At 41.8% G+C, this 20,932-nt stretch overlaps 1 protein-coding gene across 1 annotated transcript in view; it reads left to right on the forward strand.

Annotated features, from left to right (window-relative positions):
- Positions 1–1,380: 1,380 nt before the first annotated feature.
- Positions 1,381–20,932, forward strand: part of LOC116044902 (contactin-associated protein-like 4) — a 206,537-nt gene continuing 186,985 nt past the window's right edge. The window contains exon 1 of the mRNA XM_031292425.2: positions 1,381–1,612. Coding sequence (XP_031148285.1) covers positions 1,528–1,612 — 85 coding nt within the window. The 5' untranslated portion in view covers positions 1,381–1,527. The remainder of the gene's footprint in view (positions 1,613–20,932) is intronic.

The following is a 20,932-nucleotide window of genomic DNA, read 5'->3' on the forward strand; positions in this document are numbered from 1 at the left end:
ATGACAGGCTATGTGTGTTCATCTGACAGGGCTGTGGGGGGGACCTCAGACCACAAAGGTTGGGAACCACTGAACGGGAGGACCCAGTTTGGCATTGCAGCAGATCTTGGAAATCGGATCTCTTCACTGGCTCCCAGTGCAAGCTAGAGTTGATTTAAAGTGCTCATATTATGCTCATTTTCAGGTTCATAATTGTATTTAGAGGTTATATCAGAATAGGTTTATGTGGTTTAGTTTTCAGAAAAGACCATATTTTTGTTGTACTGCTCATTGCTGCAGCTCCTCTTTTCACCCTGTGTGTTGAGCTCTCTGTTTTAGCTACAGAGTGAGACATCTCACTGCTGTTCCATCTTTGTTAGGAGTTGCACATGCTCAGTAGCTAGGTAAGGACTACTAGCCAGTCAGAAGCAGAGTATGATGGTGTGCCCTGACAGTAGCTTGGTAAGGACTACTAGCCAGTCAGAAGCAGAGTATGAGGACGTGCCCTGACAGTACCTAGGTAAGGACTACTAGCCAGTCAGAAGCAGAGTATGAGGGCGTGCCCTGACAGTACCTAGGTAAGGACTGCTAGCCAGTCAGAAGCAGAGTATGAGGGCGTTCCATGCTAGCAGCTAGGTGAGCATTATAACATGTGTTCCAAAGTGACCATGTTTGTCTCTGAAGTAAAGGCTGGACTACAATAGAGCTGTTTGGAGCAGTTTATGAACAGTGTTTTCTGTTGGAGATGGTAAGTCCCGTTTTCACTTAGTAAACCTATAACGTGCACAAAAAGATATATAACACAATAAAGGAAAGGGGAAAAGCCAAAAAGCAAATATGAGCACTTTAAGCTTCTTCTTTGAACATAGAAGGCATGGACTCACACCACCTAATTCATCTGAGCTTAATACACCATATACACCAGCATGCTCTCTCTACTCCCTGGATGCTGGTCTCCTGATCATTCCCCTAAATCTAGATTGAAAACCCACCTCTACTCATTATACTACAGCCAACCATGACACACCATCCTTTCTGCGTCCTTCACAAACCAACTTTTTCACTTATTGTCTTAAGTTGCTGGTTTTGTATTGTTTAATATTACTGCTTTAATGCTGTTCAAATGTTTTCTTGCTGTCTGTTATTTCTGTGTTCCTTAAAATGTAAATTTCACTGAGATCATGTTGAAAGATTTTACACTTTAAATAAAGTTTGATTGATTGATTGATTGATTGGAAACAACACAGGGACTAAAGAGGAGGAGGCACGCATTGAAGTTGGAGCTGTGACCACATAGTAAAACCCCCCCCCCTCTCTCTCTCTCTCTCTCTCTCTCTCTCTCTCTCTCTCTCTCTCTCTCTCTCTCTCTCTCTCTCTCTCTCTCTCTCTCTCTCCTCCCCCCCCCCCCCTCTCTCTCTCTCTCTGCTCTCCTGTCTTCATTCCGTCGGGCTTGAGGAGATCTCTCTTGGAGCTGGAGAGGAGAGCTCGGTCGCCTCTCTCCTCCAGCAGCCGCCGGGCTTCTCTGCAGCCTCTCGCCGCCTCCTCATCATGGATCTCGGGACTAAAAGACTGGCTGGGATTATCGCTCAGGTCGCCCTGCTTCTCTCCAGCTCGTACGGGACAACCGGAGAAGGTGAGCAGGCTGTGCGCTTTTTATTTACTTACCCCGGAGGAGACGGAGCGAGTCCGGGCAGCGCAGCCCCGGGGGAGAGTGCGCCTTCAAATGGGGCTTCCTCCTTCTGTCAAACCGCTTGGGAAAATACAGGTTTAGTAATAGGCTATTTCAGATGTTAAACTATATTAATCTGGGAAAAAGTGCACAGCTTTTTTTGCGCGTATCGGTTGCGCATCAGCGCTCGATTGTAAAGGAGACATTAGGAGAGTTGAGGCGCGTTTAACAATGATTTAATTTGTACATATTTATAACAACTGGATCAGTTTTAACAACGAATGTCATCCTTATTCTTGCACTAACGTTCAATCAGAACATGTCTTCTGCGTAACTTTTATGCCACGTCCTTGCCCTGTTTATTTTAGTCGACTATATTTGAAGCACGTGTTTAGTGAATGTCAGGCTGACTGTGATTATAGTTCCTACTAGAAAGCTTTGCATTTTACGATGCTTCTGCACAGAGAAGGTTTCTGGTTCACACAGCTGAGTGTTTGACAGTAAAAGGTCTCAGCTGTGTGTTTACCCTCTATAGGCTGAAAGGAGCAGCATTGCCACTAAAAGCCAGTTTGTCCATTGAATTGTGTGCCTAAAACAAGGTTATCTTTTTTTTCTTTCTGGTTAATTTGGCGCTCAGTGCAGCATGATGAGCATACTGGGACTGAGCCACCACGGTAGAGAGCAGCCAGAGTGTGAAGGTGTGTGAGAGAGAGAGAGGCTGCATGCAGGTTGGAGAGGACGGTTTGAGACTGAGAGGTTGCATGGTCTGTGATTTTTGTAATAGGGAAATAAAACATACTTAAATATATTCCCTTAAGTGCCATTGAGTCATGTTTGACATCAGCAATCAGGCACAATGGCGGTTCTTGTATTTTCATACATTTTTAACCCCACCTCTATCCCCAAAGAGGGGATATTATTCATTAATTTAACACTAAATGAGTATTCTTGCTTTATTGTTGTATGTTTATCGCAAGTCTTTTGTAGAACCAAACCCAACTCACTTACCCCTAAAACAGCATGTGGCCCCAGCCTGGCCCCCTCCATTTAAAATGGTTTTAGAACTGCCACTGATCAGGTAGTTTCCATGCAGGTCCGAAGCTGTGTCAGTGTGTGAATATGAAGTGGGGCTTTGCAATCATGCTTCCCTGCCTGACAGAGAGAGAGAGGAGGGGGGGGAATCCAAGAGGAGAGAAACAGGACATGGAGAGACAGGACAGTGATGTATGCCTCTAATTCGAAACAAATGGTGGAAAAAGTCCTCCATCCCTTCACTGTTCTATTCTCCTCTTCCACAACACAATTATTTCCTGTTCCTTATGTAACCCCTGTGCCTGTGTCTTGGCCTTCTTGCTATTTGCTGTTCAACATAATGTGATATGTGCGCATAGTACTATATTTATATTTCTCCCCATCCTCACTTGGCTTCTCTCTGCTTCTGCTTTTACCTTTTCTCAACTCTCCTCACACCCACCTGCGTCGTCTTTAACCTCTTAAACCCCAGAGTTGCTACAAACTTGGTTAAAAACCCACACGTCTTTATTTTTAATAATAGTGGAGGTTCCACAGTTTCTAAAAATATTTCTAACCCATTATGTCAAGATGATGAACAAAGAATATTTCCATTTGATGGGATGGTGTAGCCATAAACCGTCCTTTGTTTGAATACGTTAGTCAGTGTACATTATTCTAATTGTGTGGGATCAGATATTCCAACCTTCAAGCTACTTAAAATGAAACCAAAGGATAAAACTGGGTATTGAAGTATTTGTGGAATCCCGGTATTTCACTTTAGCAAGGATATTTTACCCAAAGGGACATTCAGCATAATCATCCAAGAAGGGCTTTTCAGGCTGACCTTCCTGCTGCAGTTTAATATCACAACAGCCTGCTGTAAGATAGTGAGACAGTGGCCCAATCCCAAAGTGAGCCCTGAGGACTAAGGACTAAAGACTCACAGACATTGATCTCAGGTGCTAAGTGAGTGAGTGTGTGAGGCCACATGGGTATAAATGGGATTGGGACAGCACTTCACGAGATCACATGTTACCTTGGCGACATTAAATAACAAAGATGTTGCTGACACTGGTTTTGGAATTTTCATTTTAAGTTTGTTGCTTTCCACACGGCCAAGGCCCAGGAGACGGCTGCCTGACAACAGGTTGGTCTGTGTTCCGTGGCCGTGTGTCGTGCTGTTGTTTACCTTTGTAATTTCTGGATTTCCCTATGGTCTCCGCAGTTAACGTCACAACGCTTTGAACTGTGGGTAATTCCCTTTGGTGAAGTCTGCATCGATGCAGACTCACGGAAAGGGCTCGGTAAGTGTGTACTCAAACCCTCACGCCCTTTGAAATTTGACATTGGGACAACCCTAAGCCCTTACGAATTTTGCGAGAACGCGCACCAAAGTCCGTGAGTCTGTGAGTCCGGACTTTGGGATTGGGCCAATGAGAGAGACAGATAGCATCCTCTACAGTCGGACAGATGGAGGAAGGAAAGAGAGCATTAGTGAGGAGGAGAGAGGAGTGTATAAAGACAACATATTCAGTTAGAGCACAGTTCCTCATCCAACCTTCCTCTTTTCTTCCTCCATGAAAGAACCATCCACAGGACAGCCTCACCGTCTTCCCTCCTGCTGTTTCCTACTCAGTCCTCTCCTTTCGGACTCGTCCTTCTCTTCTTGTTTTATTGTCAGCTTTTTTCCTCCCTGTTTATCCTTCTGACTCATTTGTAGGGTTGGGTATTTTTACGATTCCGATGCCGAATCGATACTTTTAAAATGATTCCGATTCCTAAACCGATTCTTGAAAAACTGAGAAATGACATCAAAGATGTAATATGTTTACTAGCGATCATGTGCAGTGAATGGTTAATATGCTTTTACGTCTGTTTTGGTGAGCCCAGAGGGCATTTTAAAAGTAGCCTACATTTACTGTAGCTAGCTAACGGTAGACTACAGAGAGAGGGGGATATTTTTACGTCTGTTTCGGAGCGACAGAGGGAAAATATTTCAGTCGACACATTAAGTGGAACCGAAATGAGGAACCAAAATTTTCGTTCTAATCCGGTCCGATTCCTACCGGTTGCTTAGGAACCCAGTACCCAACCCTACTCATTTGTCTCTACTCAGGCTGTTCTCAACCATGAGTACATATAGCTACAGAAAGTAAAGCACTGTAATGTGTATGTATTTAACGCATTTGTTGCTGTGTGCACCACATAGCTGCTGTATAAGAACGCTGTGGACCGCAAGCCAGAGCGAAGTTTTCTTCCTGGGGAAAACAAAAGACTTTCACTCAGGAAGCACGTGTTGTTTTAATCCAAACCACGACCTTTTTCCTAAATTTAACTAAAGTAATTTCTGGTGTCTAAACTTAACTGTTGTCACCGCATGACATTAACATTTTTCGGTCTAAGCTGAACTGCAACAGCCCAGAAAGGACCATCAACTCATGGTGCTCTGTCCCCGGCTCACAGTCACCTTTTGTCAGCTAAACTGAACTCCCAACTGCCTCTGATAGGACCGACAGGAGCTCCCGGAGCTCTGGAGCTGGCGTCACATGAACAGCCACCAGTATTTATCATCTTTGCGTCTTTCGTATTTGTGTATCAAAGAAAAACCGTCTCCTGAACGAGAGTCTCTGTCTCTGTATATGTGTTTATGTCGCCCGGCCTGATCCAGCAGCACACTCATCGTGCACAGACCATAAACCACAGCAGCATAATAAGTTAAGACTGCAGAGGTGGAGGGATCCCAGCCGCAGGTTTCAGACCAAGCTTTTCCATCTCTTTCCCCACCCCTGCAGACAGCTCGCTGTTCATTATGGAAGTGGTACTAGACGACAACAAAATAGAAATACATCACATTACAGCCACAGATGGCGTTCCGATGACTTGTTAGCTGGAGCCACTAGTAGTGAGATTCAAGGAAGGCAGCGTGTGAAACAAGCTACCCTGCAGGGCCGTAAAGTCACTGTGTGTTTATTCGCCATCCAATATTACAACATGAAAGCGTCACCGTGTGTTTAGCAGCTCAGAGACAGGCAGGCGGCAGCCAAGTGACTAAAATGTAAACAGAAATGTGCCTCTGAGCTGCCAGAAACCGGGATTTCCTGTTTTACTCATTTGTGCTGCAGGTTTGTTTAGGTGTTCAAGGACAAAAAGTTAAGATGTTCTTTACACTTCTATTCTCTGAGATAAATACACAGAATGATGGCGGCGTTAGCCAGGACCGTTAGCCAGTCGGGATCACTTTACTGACTGTGTCTCAATTGTTTTTCCGAGTAACCAACTCGGTACTCTAGCTATATAATTCAATGTGAGTACACGAATGTTGAAATGACAAAAAATGCCCGTCCCTTGTAGCCGTGATAAATTAGCCTGAACCTAATGCTTAGCTACCGGTTCAGGAGGAAATTATCCAACTCTGCGTCATTTTGGGCTCTAAGCTGTCTCCATCTTTCAAATACATCTCCAATATTTACCCAGGGTCATGCAACTGTTAGAAACATGCCGTTTTTTTTTAGGTCGGGTAGAATCTATCTCCGTTGATCTTGTTTGTTTGCTGCATTCATGGCTGTACTAACGTTACAGCTGTAACACGCTGGGTTTACGTTTTCACAGGTATATCTGGCAACCCGGGCAGTTGATAACAACACACAGGCCAAAACACAAACAGACATTCTGTCACGGAACGGAAAGTTCAAAAGGAGAAAAATACTGGCATTAGCATTGTTGTCAGAAAATATAGTATTTCAACATAGCATGTTTCCTTAATATCTGATGACACATTGGGGTTATTTTTGGATTTATCACAGTAAATATATTACAAATTGGACCTTTAAGGTTTGAAAAGCTATTAGCAAATGTGTCTTGTGGTTTAAGTAGTTTGGGTTTTTGTGTTGGTTTATTTTTTTTCTATGTAGCTTAAAATAAACGCTGTGACATTTAAGAATAGGGTGGCGGCAGCTTCAGCTCAGGGTAATGCAAAACAGGTTGGCCATTAATCATAGTGTTGTTGGTTTGAGCCCCAGCTGCTCCTGTCCAAATGTTATAGTGTCCTTTAGCAACACTGAACCTCAAAGTGCTCCTAATAAGTACAAGCATCTGCTGAATATAATGTGATGTAATGCAATGGATCAACCAGTGCATGTCTGTTGTTTTCTGCTGTGGTGTTAAATATGCTTTCTGGGAATGTGGATGCAGAATGTAGAAAGCAGGAGCAGATAATGCACCGTAAGTACACTTGTCACAGACTAATTATTGGAGAGATCGTACTAGGGGCATCTAACTAGGGATAGACTTTAGATTATAGGGATAGATTATCGGCCCTGGCCGATTATCGGGCTGTTTTTTGGCAGTTTGCAGATTATCTGTATCAGCGTTTTATTTGCCTGATAACTGATAAAGTTAATGAATTAAAAAGTGTTGTACTTTGGCTCGGCTACAGCTCTGTGTCTGTCCCTCTGCTTCAGTTTCTCTCACCACTGAGTCTGACTTAGGCTATGTTTAGACGGAAACGATCTGAAGAGAAAACGCAAAAGTGGCGTTCTCTCTTTTTATTCCGCGTTTAGACAAGAGTTTTGGGGGGGGAAATCTGCGTGCATATGGTGACGCAAGTGTGTGAAATTCGATGTAGTATGCACACCAGGCGGCTAGGTGGTAGTGTGAAGCACTGCCACACAACACCACCAAGCCTGCGCACCTACGTAGAACCTTCCTTCTACTTCTCCCCTTAGTAGCGCAAAACCAAAACATGGCAAAGCGAACAAAAGCTGACAATTTTGTCTGGACAGACGAGGAGGAGGAGTTGCATGTTTGTCTGATGATGACCGGCACAGTCGACCGTGATATGCCACAGCACAGCACCCACAGGAGCACTACCAATATCCTGAGCCTCGCAGCCCTTCAGCCGCTGCTTGAGAGCGAGAGGCAGCGGGCAGAGGAGGCTGAAGAAGACCCTCCTCTGCCCGCTGCCACTCGCTCTCTCTCTCTCTCTTTCTCTTCATCTGCAACGTTGTAGCCTACTCTGGCTCAAATGAATAGCCTACATATGGTCATCGAACTATAGCAACCTTATGAACATTGTCGAAATCATTTAAATATTGAGCCATCACATTGAAAATCTTTTAGATAACAGAAGCCTATAATTTCTGTAGCCTACTCTGTAACAACAGACTACCTGGACGCCTTTTTCTCGTCTCTCTCCACACCGCTGTCTTCAGACTTTTGCATTTTTACCCATTAGACGGGAACGTGACGGTGGAGAATTTTTAAGATTTCCACTCTGGAGGGTGGTTTCACTTTTTTGCATTTTTAAGCCCCCAAAACGCTGTCGCCGTATAAACGGAAGGCACATCTGATATATATATAGATAGATATAAATATTTTGTCCTTTTCACCCGCGAGCGTCATCGTGTAAACAGGGCCTTACAGTGATGGTTCGGAGTAATTTCACCCTAGGCTGCTTTGCACATTGACCTCAAGCCAAACAACCCCCCATAAGCTTTTTTCCCTTGTTATAACCATAGACAGTAAAATGAATGGACAAAGCAACGCCATAGACTTGCAAGGGAGACCAGTGAAGTCTATTAGAAGCACTTTTCCGGTCATGGCTGAGTGTTACTGCGCAGCCTCAAACTGAGCTTGAAGACGTAGATGTGACGTGAACAACCTGTCTGAAAGTTGGAAGTCTTCTGGTAGCTGTGCCAAGAGAAATCTCAATCATTCCCAATCTAGCAGAGACGGAGAGCGTAGGTATATGTAAGGAGATAACATAGACACAGGCTAATTATTGATCACTAAAATGATAGTTAACATTAGTAATTAAACTTAAACAGCTAATGGAAGTCCAAACTGCCTGTGAGCTTCTCCTGTACTATACGGTAATTTGTCTATTATGCGACAGTAAGTCTCGTGGTTATGACACAACCGTTAGCCTATTTTTATAAAAACGTCTGCTACAGAGCCATAATGTGAGCTACAAGGTAATGGAGCCTTTTATACATTGTCATGTTTCTTTAGAAATAAACAATGGACAAAAAAAGTCTGTAAAGTCTGATGTAAAGTTATTTGCTGTCAAAGTGACGTCAAAATGAATTGCAATCAATGGAATGCTAATGGCGGGTGATGGCTTATTAGCATCAAAATGGATCCATAGTAGGTACGCTTTGCGGAGGCTGGCTTACACCCTTGGTTATAACTTTGGTCGAGTTAGCGTTATCAGCTGGTTAGCTTAGTGCAGGCGCTAATAGATTGAATGGATGGCATTATTAGTGGGGTAATTTACGAGATACAAACGTGGATCCATTAACGCCTGCACTAAGCTAACCAGCTGATAACACTAACTCGACCAACGTTATAACAAGGGAAAAAAGCTTATGGGGGGTTGGTTGGCTCGAGGTCAAGGTGCAAAGCAGCCTAGGGTGAAATTACTCCGAACCATCACTTTAATGGCATACTATGTAACTTTTCCCTCTTCAGTGCCCCTGCAGGTTGTCTCATTGGAACTACAGCCGAACTACCCTGCGGCCCTTTGCTGCATGTCATTCCCTCTCTCTCTCCCCTTTCATGTCTTCATCTGTCCTGTGGAAATAAAGGCCTAAAATGCCCCAAAAAAATAATCTTTAAAAATTTTTTTCAATTGATATATCACTATTGATATATGAGGCTAGATCTCATCTTAAATTTTGGATATCGTAATATTACACAAGTGTTGTCTTTTCCTGTTTTAAAGGCTGCATTAGTTAAGTGATGAACTTTTTTGAACTGACCAGACTGTTCTATCTGTTCTATTATTTGTCTTTAACCACTTAGTCATTATATCCACATTACTGAGGATTATTTATCACAAATCTCAAACCCCTGTCTGTCTGCTGACAGCTGCAGGTTGAGGATTCACCAAGTTAAATGTAAGACCTTCTTAATATCACATACCGGTTTCACCATCATACAGGTGAAAGTATGAAAGTATAATGGAAAACCAGTCGGGCTGATATAGACTAGAATTCTTTTTTATTACAGTAGGTCACTTTTTTTTAGTAATTCCTAGCAGTATATAATAATGATAATTCCTGATGATGTACAGTAAATCGATAAATTAAAGGTCCCATGGCATGAAAATTTCACTTTATGAGGTTTTTTAATATTAATATGCGTTCCCCCAGCCTGCCTATGGTCCCCCAGTGGCTAGAAATGGTGATAGGTGTAAACCGAGCCCTGGGTATCCTGCTCTGCCTTTGAGAAAATGAAAGCTCAGATGGACCAATCAGGAATCTTCCCTTTATGACATCATAAGGGGAAAGGTTACCTCCCCTTTCTCTGCTTTGCCCACCCAGAGAATATGGCCCGCCCATGAGAGAGAGAGAGACATCATGGCTTTGCCCCCCCCCCCTCTCCTCCTCAATAGCTACAGACACGGAAACGCACATACTAAGGAAAGCTCATTGTGGGACTGGCTCTAGCGGCTGTAGTTCTACACCAAGGCTGAATTTCGGGAAAGAGACTTCAGATACAGTATTAGGGGACCACTAAGGTCTATATAAAAGAGACTTCAGATACAGTATTAGGGGACCACTAAGGTCTATATAAAAGAGACTTCAGATACAGTATTAGGGGACCACTAAGGTCTATATAAAAGAGACTTCAGATACAGTATTAGGGGACCACTAAGGTCTATATAAAAGAGACTTCAGATACAGTATTAGGGGACCACTAAGGTCTATATAAAAGAGACTTCAGATACAGTATTAGGGGACCACTAAGGTCTATATAAAAGAGACTTCAGATACATCATTAGGGGACCACTAAGGTCTATATAAAAGCATCCAAAGAGCACCATGTCATGGGACCTTTAATGCAACCTGGACCTAGATAAGTGGCAGGAAAAAAAGATGGATTCAGCAAATAAAAATGATGAATTTCATGTAAATTTCAGTTGCACATTATGAGACAACGAGCTTTCTAGCTACTGCAGCTAACAGTAGTGACAGAGTTCGCTACAGGTCTTATGGTGCACAGTACAACTAAAGGAATGAGGTGCCCGCACTCTGCTAATTCTCCCATACGTTTATTGTGCTGCAACATTTCGTTTTCGTCAGTAGTGTCGAAACGTTGCAGCACAATAAACGTATAGGAGAATTAGCAGAGTGAGGGCACATCATTCCTTTAGTTGTATCCAACTCCTTTTTGCCCTGCACCTCACCAGTGTGGATGTGCACACTACCACTGCTGTTCTATCTGATGGTGCACAGTCCCACTTTCACAACAAGAGCACTTTTAGTTTAGAAGTGTGTAACGTCTCTCAACATCCCACGATCAGATAGCCTGCTAAGACATTTTATAGTAAACATTACGCTGACAGCCGGCCAGAGAAAATATTTAGGACTTTTTGATACCTTCTGAGGCCTTTTTTGTTTGTTGAGGAAACTGAATTAAATCCATTTTAGACTTTTCAAGACCTCGACTACTCTCAGTGTGCATTTAAAATGTTTTAATGGAGAGGCTGACATTGAAATATTTGGTATTATAACGCTATTAGAGTGGGTTGTGTTTCCTTTTCTTTACTGTTTATTGCTTCTCTGTTGTCTCTCTAATTGTGCCCTCAAAATGTTTTGTTGCCTTATAACTCGTTTTGTTCTGATTTATTTCACGGTTCCTCCGAGCACTGCAGTACTTTGAATGTATGTCGGTGTTAATTACTGGATTTAATTAGCTTTGCTGTATTGTTAGCTGGTGGGTTTCCTCAGATGGCCTTCAGAAATACTCCTGATTCTTTGATTACTTTGCTGTTAACGCTTTGGATTTTCACTGCTTCTGAACATATAAAGGTGCTACAATACAAACACGTCAGCCTTAAAGATTTTAGTTGTTAAGTCGTATTCCTCAATGGACTTTAGGACTTAACATTTGAACAGTAGTGTCTTTGGTTGTAAGCCTTGTCAAGCTGCAGAAGTCTTTTACTTTTTCTTGATCTTTTACTTTATGCTGATCAGGATGTACACAGTACTTCTGCAACTGCTAGATTTTCTGTGTGTGTGTGTGTGTGTGTGTGTGTGTGTGTGTGTGTTGTTTATATATGTTGCAATCCTCACTGTAGGGCTGCACAATATATTGTTTTTTTTTTATCATCATTGCAATATCAACTGCCGCAATAAATGCATTGCAAAAGGCTGCGATGTATCGCGGAAGAGACTCAGAGATTTTTAGTGATGCCTTTTACGTTTAATCGAATGTTCAGTTTGTTTAATAAAAGAATTATGGAAATAATTTCCTTTCATTTGTTTTAAACTCAACATGCAATTTTTTGTATTTTAGCTGAATACTGAAAGCAGCAGAAAAGCATAATGGAGTGCACTGTTTATTTATCGCATATCACATAGTTTCCTCATATGGTGCAGCCCTACCTCACTGTTTAAATTAATATTATTATTTTTCAAATATAGCCTTTTTCTGATTCAAATCCCTGCTTAAAGATAAAAACAAATCTTAGAATACATTTTTCCTGTTTCATCTAATCCATCAGTGAAGTTCAAGGAGTACATCTCTAAAGCGTTAGGCTAAGTCACTTTCATTTTCATTTCCCAGAATGCCTTTTAAGATCTTACTCAGCATCTTGTTCTCTGGTGTGCAGTATCTGTGTAGGTGGATGGAGTGATTGTGATAAAGTAATGAGCTTCCAGGAGAGAAAAAGTAAAACTGGAGAGAGAGTAAGAACATTGTCACGGCGTGCTGTTCTTGGTTTTTCAAATGATAAGGCTTTTGAAGAGGCTTCTTTGGTTGCAAAATTAGTCTCCCACATCTCCTATGATGAACTTCTCTGCGGGATTGCTGAACATTGATGCAAAATTGAGACTCTTGAAAGAAGCTCTTGCTCTTTAATTGCGTGGAGCTAAACCTGTATTTTTCTATGATTGTTGATGTTTTTGATTACTAGGAGTTGGATGAAATATCCATATGACAATATACCGTTGTCCTTTGTTACGATATGAGAATGGAAACACTGATATTTTAATGAATAAAATAAGGTGCTCTAAATAGATTTCCCTGCTCCCAGCGTGGCTACTTCATGGCTCCTCGAGGTGGCACCCAACACATAAATGAGGGAAACTTGAACAGAAGTCAACTAGCCGAAGAGGAGGAGGTTTTCAACGGGATGGCGGACAGCAGTTTGAAGAAAATAACAGATGCCGCGGCCACGTTTTCGCTATCGTGAGCCATGTATCATAATGTGAGGTATCCTGTGATTCCCACCCTTATTGATTACTGAATCATTTCCCTACATGTGACTACTGTGATCATTTCCTGTCATTGCATTAACAAGTAGAAATTGAACCATCGGTCTCATCACCTTGCGTAGAGGTGTCAGAAAACAACTTGCCATTATAGTCTTCAGTGTCATCCAGGAGACAGAGTAACATTGGCATTCATTTGGAGTGGTGTTTCTGTCCACCTGATTAATCTAAGTTAAATACTCTTTTTAGCTAATCTCTTTTAGCTCTGTTGAAGGAAATATACAACTTTAACAGCTAAAGGCTCCACTATGTTCACCATGCTAGTTGCTAACTTTTTCTAACTACTAGGGATGCACCAAACCCAGATTTTTGGGGTTTGGCCGAATATTGAATCCACTGGTTAAGATTCTGAAACCAAATACCGAATCCTATTCCCAGGGCTAGCAAAGCTGGTAATGGTCGTCTGGTTAACACCAAGTTTTCCTTCCAAGTCCTTCCTTTGCCGTACCTGAAGTTGCTGCATTTTGGCTGCTGTCTGTAGATTCCTTCATGCACAACTCGTATTCTTTTTAGGGCTGTCAAAGGATAAATGTTTCTAATCGCGATTAATCGCCAAATTTCTACAGTTAATCACGATTAATCACATGATTTATCACTTGAATAAAATTCTATTATTTTGCATTTCAGAACTGTTTTAAGTACATATTAACAATGGAAAGCAATTCTTACCAGTGTATCTTAATTGGGAATCAAATGAATGCAAAGAAAGTTACTTTATGAACTTGACTTTAAGATTCGTAATTGTTTATTATTTATTTACTGTAAACAAAAGAAAAATGTGTGAATCTCATTCATTATTCATTATCATTATTGCACAATTCCTACAAGTACCTAACCTAACTGAGATGTAACACTAACACTTTGCTTATACAGTACAAACAAAATGGTTCAAAAACCGGTTGCCACAGCAGGACATTTGTAACCTTTACGTTTTTCTAATAAGGAATGTAGCAATTCTCCTGGACAGAAAAGGGGGTGGTCAATGTCCCAAATGACAAAAACAGTCAAAAAAACGATACAAATAACACAGTCCTAAAACCGTATGCTGATATCCAGAGTCAATATAGTGTGCAGTAACTTCAAAATAATTTTGATTACTTACTGACGTCCAGTGATCACTGGAAAATGAGTTTGCAGTACTTTGCAGCAGTTCGAGTTGGGATGCTTTCTCCGTGTCGTACAGGCTGTGTATATGTGAAACTACTGTCCCCCTCTACAACTTTTTAAAAGTAAACTTTCCATTCAGAATCTTATTGGCATTCATTTCGGCGTCTCGTGCTCGCCATCCACTCAAAAAGTAACGTTAGCCTACTACTCTTGGGCCGGCTCACAAGCCTAAACAAGTGTGTGCGGCGTGCCTGTTGTTTAGTTTCCGGTCTAGCTAGATCCGGTGTAGTGTTGTAGTTTTTCTAACGATACTAGTTGTTGCAACAGCATGTGAAAAAAACTACAAAGTTTGCTAGGCCAAAAAGAACGTTAATCTCGCGATAAAAAAATTGACGCTGTTAAAATGGGTTTGCGTTAACGCCGTTAGTAACGCGTTTAACTGACAGCACTTTTGGATGTTTCATACCAAATGTTGTAACAGTGGTGATGTTGTGTATTGTTTAGGGTCCTTGCCACGACGAGACAACTCGGCATTACAAATTGAACATGTAGCTGGACTTGAATGGCCTTCTTTTGACTGAAAATACTGCCAAACTACACTTTTTCTGCTCCCGAGTTCCATTTTCACTTTCTCACAGCCTACTGCATTGAACGGTTCACCTACGTAAACACCTCCCCGTAATCAACGGTGGCGTCATTACGTCGACCAGCGTAGTGCGCGTAGTGCAAGTGTAGGGTTTGGTTCGGTGAAAAAAATTTTTCGTTTCAAAAAAAGCCAAATCCGAAGCCGAATCCTGGATTTGGTGCATCCCTCCTAACTACCGATTGAGATTTAACCAAAACAGTAAAGTTGTGATTTGGAAAACCAAAACAACACGTTAAAAGAGGCTAAAACGCTCACTATAGCTCAGAGGAACTTCAATGTTAAGTCTCAGGGGATCGTCAGTATAAGCAACTCTTTTCACATTACATGTTGTCATTTGACCTATTGTTGATATAAAAGTATTATTTAGTGCAGCTTTAAGCCCTGTTTCTTTCCCCACTTCAGTCCTGCATGTTGTGCACCAAACTGTCCCAAGGAGAAAAAAAACACTCAGGAAACCATTCAGTTCATCGATCTTCACAGTGATGCCACATCTACAGCTGTTATCATGCCATCACATTTCAATTAGAATTAAACAATAAGGTTACTACTACCCATGTAAGGTTTGAAAGTACCCTACAGAGTGATTTCATTAAACAGATGTAGATAGAAACTATAGTCGTTCTGCTCCCTGCAAGAAAGAAAAGCAAGAACGAGGAGATAGGAGGAATTTTTACTTTATTGTTCCATGTGGGAAAAGAAAAACAACACACTTTAAATATAATGTCACAAATCCAAAAGAATTAGGCCACGTTTCCATCTAAACATAGCCTTACTTCCCACTGAATGCAAAAGTAGTGTTAGTTGTCCAAGAAGAGGAAGGACTGTGGATGTTTGCAGCCTGCTTTGCCTGTGTAGACAAATACAACAATAATATGTTTTCTAACCTGAGGATGAATCGATACTTTAACACATTAACAATGGCCTCTTTAAAGGTGAAGCATGGACAGATAAAAAGACTCCTAATGATAGACAGACATTTTACAACATTTAAGAAAGTAAATAACGGTTGAGGGTTTGGATTGAGAGGACGGATGGATGAAAAGTATTGTCGTGAGAAGCTGTAGAGAGCCCAATTAAAACAGTATTGCCTTGATGTAAAAGCTTTTGCACCAGGAGGAGAACCATTTAAAAGCCATAACCAAAAACAAACACAGCTCTCTGAAACCAATAAGTTGTCCTCCAGCCTTTTATTCCCCAAAGAGCCCACCTATAGTACATCATTCACTTACAGTAATAATCATCCACGCTGACTTTTCTCTCCACATTTCATTTGTTTCTAGTACCCGGGGCAAGGTCTGGCTGAAGCTGTTTATCACAGTGAAATGAAGGAGCTAAAATATGTCTTGAGAGTTTTGGTATTTGTGTTTCTTGGCTCACTATAAGTCAGCGCCTTAGCAGCAAGGCCTAAACCACTTCATGTTAAGTGGAGCTGCTTTTCATGCCCATTTAATAGAGACACTGTATAGATTCAGTTTATCTGCTGAAATGCTCATATCAGGTGTGACAAATCAAAACTGAACAGTGAAATATGAATTCCTAAACATCAGCGATTAAACACAATTCAGAGAAAGTTGCTGCACTAAAGCATCTGCATTGTGTTGCGACCTTGTTGGCCATATACAAGCAGCATTAGAGTTACAGAAACACTGATATGTCACCAATATTTCTCAGAAATCATGCCTTAATGCATTTTTTGCTTAATCCTTTGAATGGCTCTTCATGGTATCTAAAACAGAGTATGCTAAGCTATAAGCTCAGCTCTCAGCACCTAATTCTGAATCGTCTTTGCGATACTTTTTGTCTTTGGGAGATACAGTATTTCTCCAAACTGAACCCCCCACCCCCATCTCGGCTCTTGGACAACTCTTCGTGTTGTTTTGGTGCTGCAGCAGCGCTAACGTGTAGTGTGTCTGCAAGCGTTCCAGCTTGCAGACATTGTAGACACAGACAGAATATTGTCAGGTTGACTATATTGGTGCTTTCACAAAATATTTTACCAATGAGATTTTAGATAAATCATTATCAGTAATGTGGATATAATGACTGAGTGGCTAAAGGCAAATAATAGAACAGCTAGAACATTCTGGTAAGTTCAGAAGATTACATAATTTTACTGTTATGCAGCCATTAAAACCAGGAAAAGACACTTATTAGTGTTTCCCCTAGAATTATACAAGCCCGGTGGGCCGCCAGGCCAACGGGAACCCCCATCAGGCCGGAATTACATTTTTTATGCCATAAATAATTGGTTCTCCTATATTTATTCAACCTTGCACTGCCGTGAGTCCATGAATGGGACAACTGTCTGTTGTTAGTTGCCGTCTGTTGCTGCTAGAGTCAGTTGAACAGGTTAAAGTAATATAACGTTGTCGGTAATGTATACCTCCCGGTAGTCTCGCCTCGCCTATCTCCACAGTGCTGATGGATTCAGTGTTTTTAGCTTAAATAGACCAGATAATATGCGGTTAAAACAGATTGGTGATGCTGTTTTGCCCATGTTTTACGTGGTGTAAATATGTAAAGAAACTTTAAAGTGTTAAATTAAAAAAAATAATCTCAGTTAGGGGAAACACTGTTTATGCCATATTACGATAGACGATATCTTGATATCACAATATCAAAATAATATGGATATATTGCCAGCCCTAGTTCCAGCTATAAGTGTAGCCAGCTAACTGGTTTAACCATCCATCCATCCATTCATCTTCGTCCGCTTATCCGGACTCGGGTCGCGGGGGCAGCAGCTCCAGCATGGGACCCCAAACTTCCCTTTCCCGAGCCACATTAACCAGCTCCGACTGGGGGATCCCGAGGCGTTCCCAGGCCAGGTTGGAGACATAATCCCTCCACCTAGTCCTGGGTCTTCCCCGAGGCCTCCTCCCAGCTGGACGTTCCTGGAACACCTCCCTAGGGAGGCGCCCAGGGGGCATCCTTACCAGATGCCCAAACCACCTCAACTGGCTCTTTTCGACACAAAGGAGCAGCGGCTCTACTCCGAGTTCCTCTCGGATGACTGAGCTTCACACCCTATCTCTAAGGGAGACGCCAGCCACCCTCCTGAGGAAACCCATTTTGGCCGCTTGTACCCTGGATCTCGTTCTTTTGGTCATGACCCAGCCTTCATGACCATAGGTGAGGGTAGGAACGAAAACTGACCGGTAGATCGAGAGCTTTGCCTTCTGGCTCAGCTCTCTTTTCGTCACAACGGTGCGATAAATTGAATGTAATACCTCCCCCACTGCGCCGATTCTCCGACCAACTTCCTGCTCCATTATTCCCCTCACTCGCGAAATACCTTGGGGTCTGGTTTAACCTTCAAAGATAAACTCAGGCAACGCCTGCGTTTACCGCCTACGATGACAACTGTCCCCTGAAAAATGTAGTTGATTAAAGTTAATTCTGTGAGTTTATGTAAGAACAAAATCGTGGCTGTTGTCTGCTTACTGTAACATGCTCTCTGTTTGCCAGTTTCAGTGCTAGGCCTATTTAAGTTTGGCCAAAGATGGTTGTATGGAAGAAGAAACAGCGCTATATATGTTCATACAAATGTGAAGTAGGCTGGGCATTAAAAGAAAGACACTGCATTATTTTATCAGTTTATGTAGGAACAAGAAAAGTGTGTGCCTCTTGGCCCAATCATATATTTTTTAATATAAACAAACAGTTTAGAGAACAATCAAAATATCAGTCAGAAAAAGCCATTTTCCCAGTCATCTTCAAGTATGCTTTCATCTTTCTCTCTTAGCCTCATCAGTCCTCCTTTATCTTCCCTCAGAGCTGATTTAGAGCCATTGGAGTGTGTGCTATAATCATAGCCTAATGACAGATAATCTAAAGAACACTCAATGACTTTAATCCCACCCTTAATACCACTACACTCCCACTGTAGGTCGGTATACGGATTAGTATTTTCGCCCTCGTCCCTGGGCCTTTTAATAATGTTGACTGTTTCCTCTGAGTCACCACTCTAAACTCACAACTAATGACATTTAAACTTTGTAGTATCAGTTTACTTTCTGAGTACTGCCTGAAAGTCATATTTAAATAGCTGTTGTGAGTCAGTCCATCCATATTCAGACCATATTCCGCCCCGTTGTCCTGTGATTAAACTTTATGAGGGCTGACATGATGGACAGGTTATCATATTTTCTTCGCCTTGAACTTTGTGTCCAGTCTTAGCCAATTAAGCTTTAAGATCGGCATGGTTTGTTTATTTCCATGCTCAGTGTTGGAGGAACGGTATGACTATTCAGCTGCTGCAGGCTGTGGAGGGATTTAATATGAGTTACCAACCCAGTCTCATGAAATGTTCATGAAATGTTCGTGAAATGTTCTCGTAATTTAATGTATTGATTCTTGTACACGGACACGTTTGTCTCGGGTTTTTTTTTTTTCGTGATGGTCAGCGCTGTTTTTCAACACGGTCTCACGGCAGTTTGTGTAATTGTCACGTTATTTTTAATCTATTGATACATGCACAACAACACGTTTATCTGCTTATTTTAGGTGTAGGCTTGCCACATGGAAATGTATTGCTTTTCAGTGAACTGCGTGTTTGCACAGGGAAGAACAAAGCCATCGCAATGTTGTGTAAGTATGGCGAGCTTCCCAGCAAAGCTCCCGGTCTTTAATGATTCATGAGAGGGCAGCATCAGCCAGAGTCAGGGTGAGGAACAGGGAAAGTGGCTGAGGATAAATCCCCTTTCATATTTCTTCTTTAGTGTCATTTATGGAAATGTGTGCAGGCAAAGTGGAGCCATGAATGGGATCTGATGAAGTCAAGGTTACAGAACGGATGTGGAGCCACCAGTCATGAATCTGGATTAATGAACCCCGGCAACAGGTAGTTAAACAAGGAGCTGACAGAGGACTGCAGTCCATCCGTTTGATATTGGGCGCTGCTGGACTGTATTTGTTCAAGGCCGTCCCCAGAAGGAGTCTGTCTCCCCAAAATAATGAAGCCATTCATCAATGGAGCTGTGGTCATCAAATATGACTTGCTGTCGCCTCAAAAAGCTTTCATCTGCCGAGGTCATGATACTCCGTCACTCCGGGACAGTAGACTTAAACAATAAATGTTTTTTACACTTACAACTCTATTTGCACCAGCAGATACATTAGTTATGACTGTTGTAATTAGATATTTAACTGGGGACGTAAAACGTACCAACTGTAACTGCATTAGTTACCAAGGTCACCGTGCTCTTTCAGTCTCTATTACAGCAGGGATTAGCCTTTGGCTAGACAGATCATCCATTCAAAGGGAAGTCTGTGCTGCAGTTGGTGCAAACACAACATATTATTCCAAAGAATGATCAATGGGGAGCTAGAATGTGTTCAGCACAGTTCATATCAAACTGTCAGTTAGATAGCTTGGAAAGTTGCAAAACTTTGGTCTGAGGGTGGCGCTCAAGAAAAGCTTAGTTTAATGACTAGCATTAGAAATTTATCCTCTGGTGATAGCAAATTTCATGAAAATATGACCGTTAGTTTCCTATTCCTACTTGGTGTACAAAGTTAAACATCATACCTCAAGGAATGTCAAAAATAAAAAGGGGGAGGTATGAACATATTTAGTAAATTGAGCTTTCTAATATTCTTGAGTGCTCTATCACTTTTCAAAACCCAAATTGCAAAGTTCTTCACACAAGGTAACTAATGAAAATCTACAAATTATAAAAGCATTAGTTATGATAAAACAAAGTTTAGCAGTATCAAAAAAAACTCGAAGCAATTTAAAAGACGTCACTAATACATATCATTAAATCATTGCAAGTGTCCATTTAGAGGGCTGCATCTGCACGGTGGATGTGCTATTTGTTGTGTACATGTTCAAAAAGTGTGAGACATGAGTCATGATACTGCCTGAATATGGGTATAACAGCGTATATTTTAAGACCTTCTCCCCTGACTGGAAGACAAAATGACGCTCCGTTGTACACGACAGTGACAGAAATAGTTGTGTCCAGAATGAAAAGAGGGTTAGGGTTAGAGAGCTTGAGATACACTAGAACTTCAAACCCTGGCTCTTTACTCCCCTCCACACACCTGACCAATCACTGCAAACTGGGTGTGAATGTCAGATTGCTCCGGAAAGCAATCTCCACCCCCGAATTCCAACGTTTCCTCTGGGTTTCTGAGGTTTAACTGCCAGACATACTGATCAAATATCTTAAGGTGACTCTCAGACCCATCAGAAGTCAGAGCGAGAAGTGTTCAAGGCTATTACACTAGTGGTGA

This window comes from Sander lucioperca, chromosome 9, assembly GCF_008315115.2.
Source record: "Sander lucioperca isolate FBNREF2018 chromosome 9, SLUC_FBN_1.2, whole genome shotgun sequence".
Lineage (NCBI taxonomy): Eukaryota > Metazoa > Chordata > Actinopteri > Perciformes > Percidae > Sander > Sander lucioperca.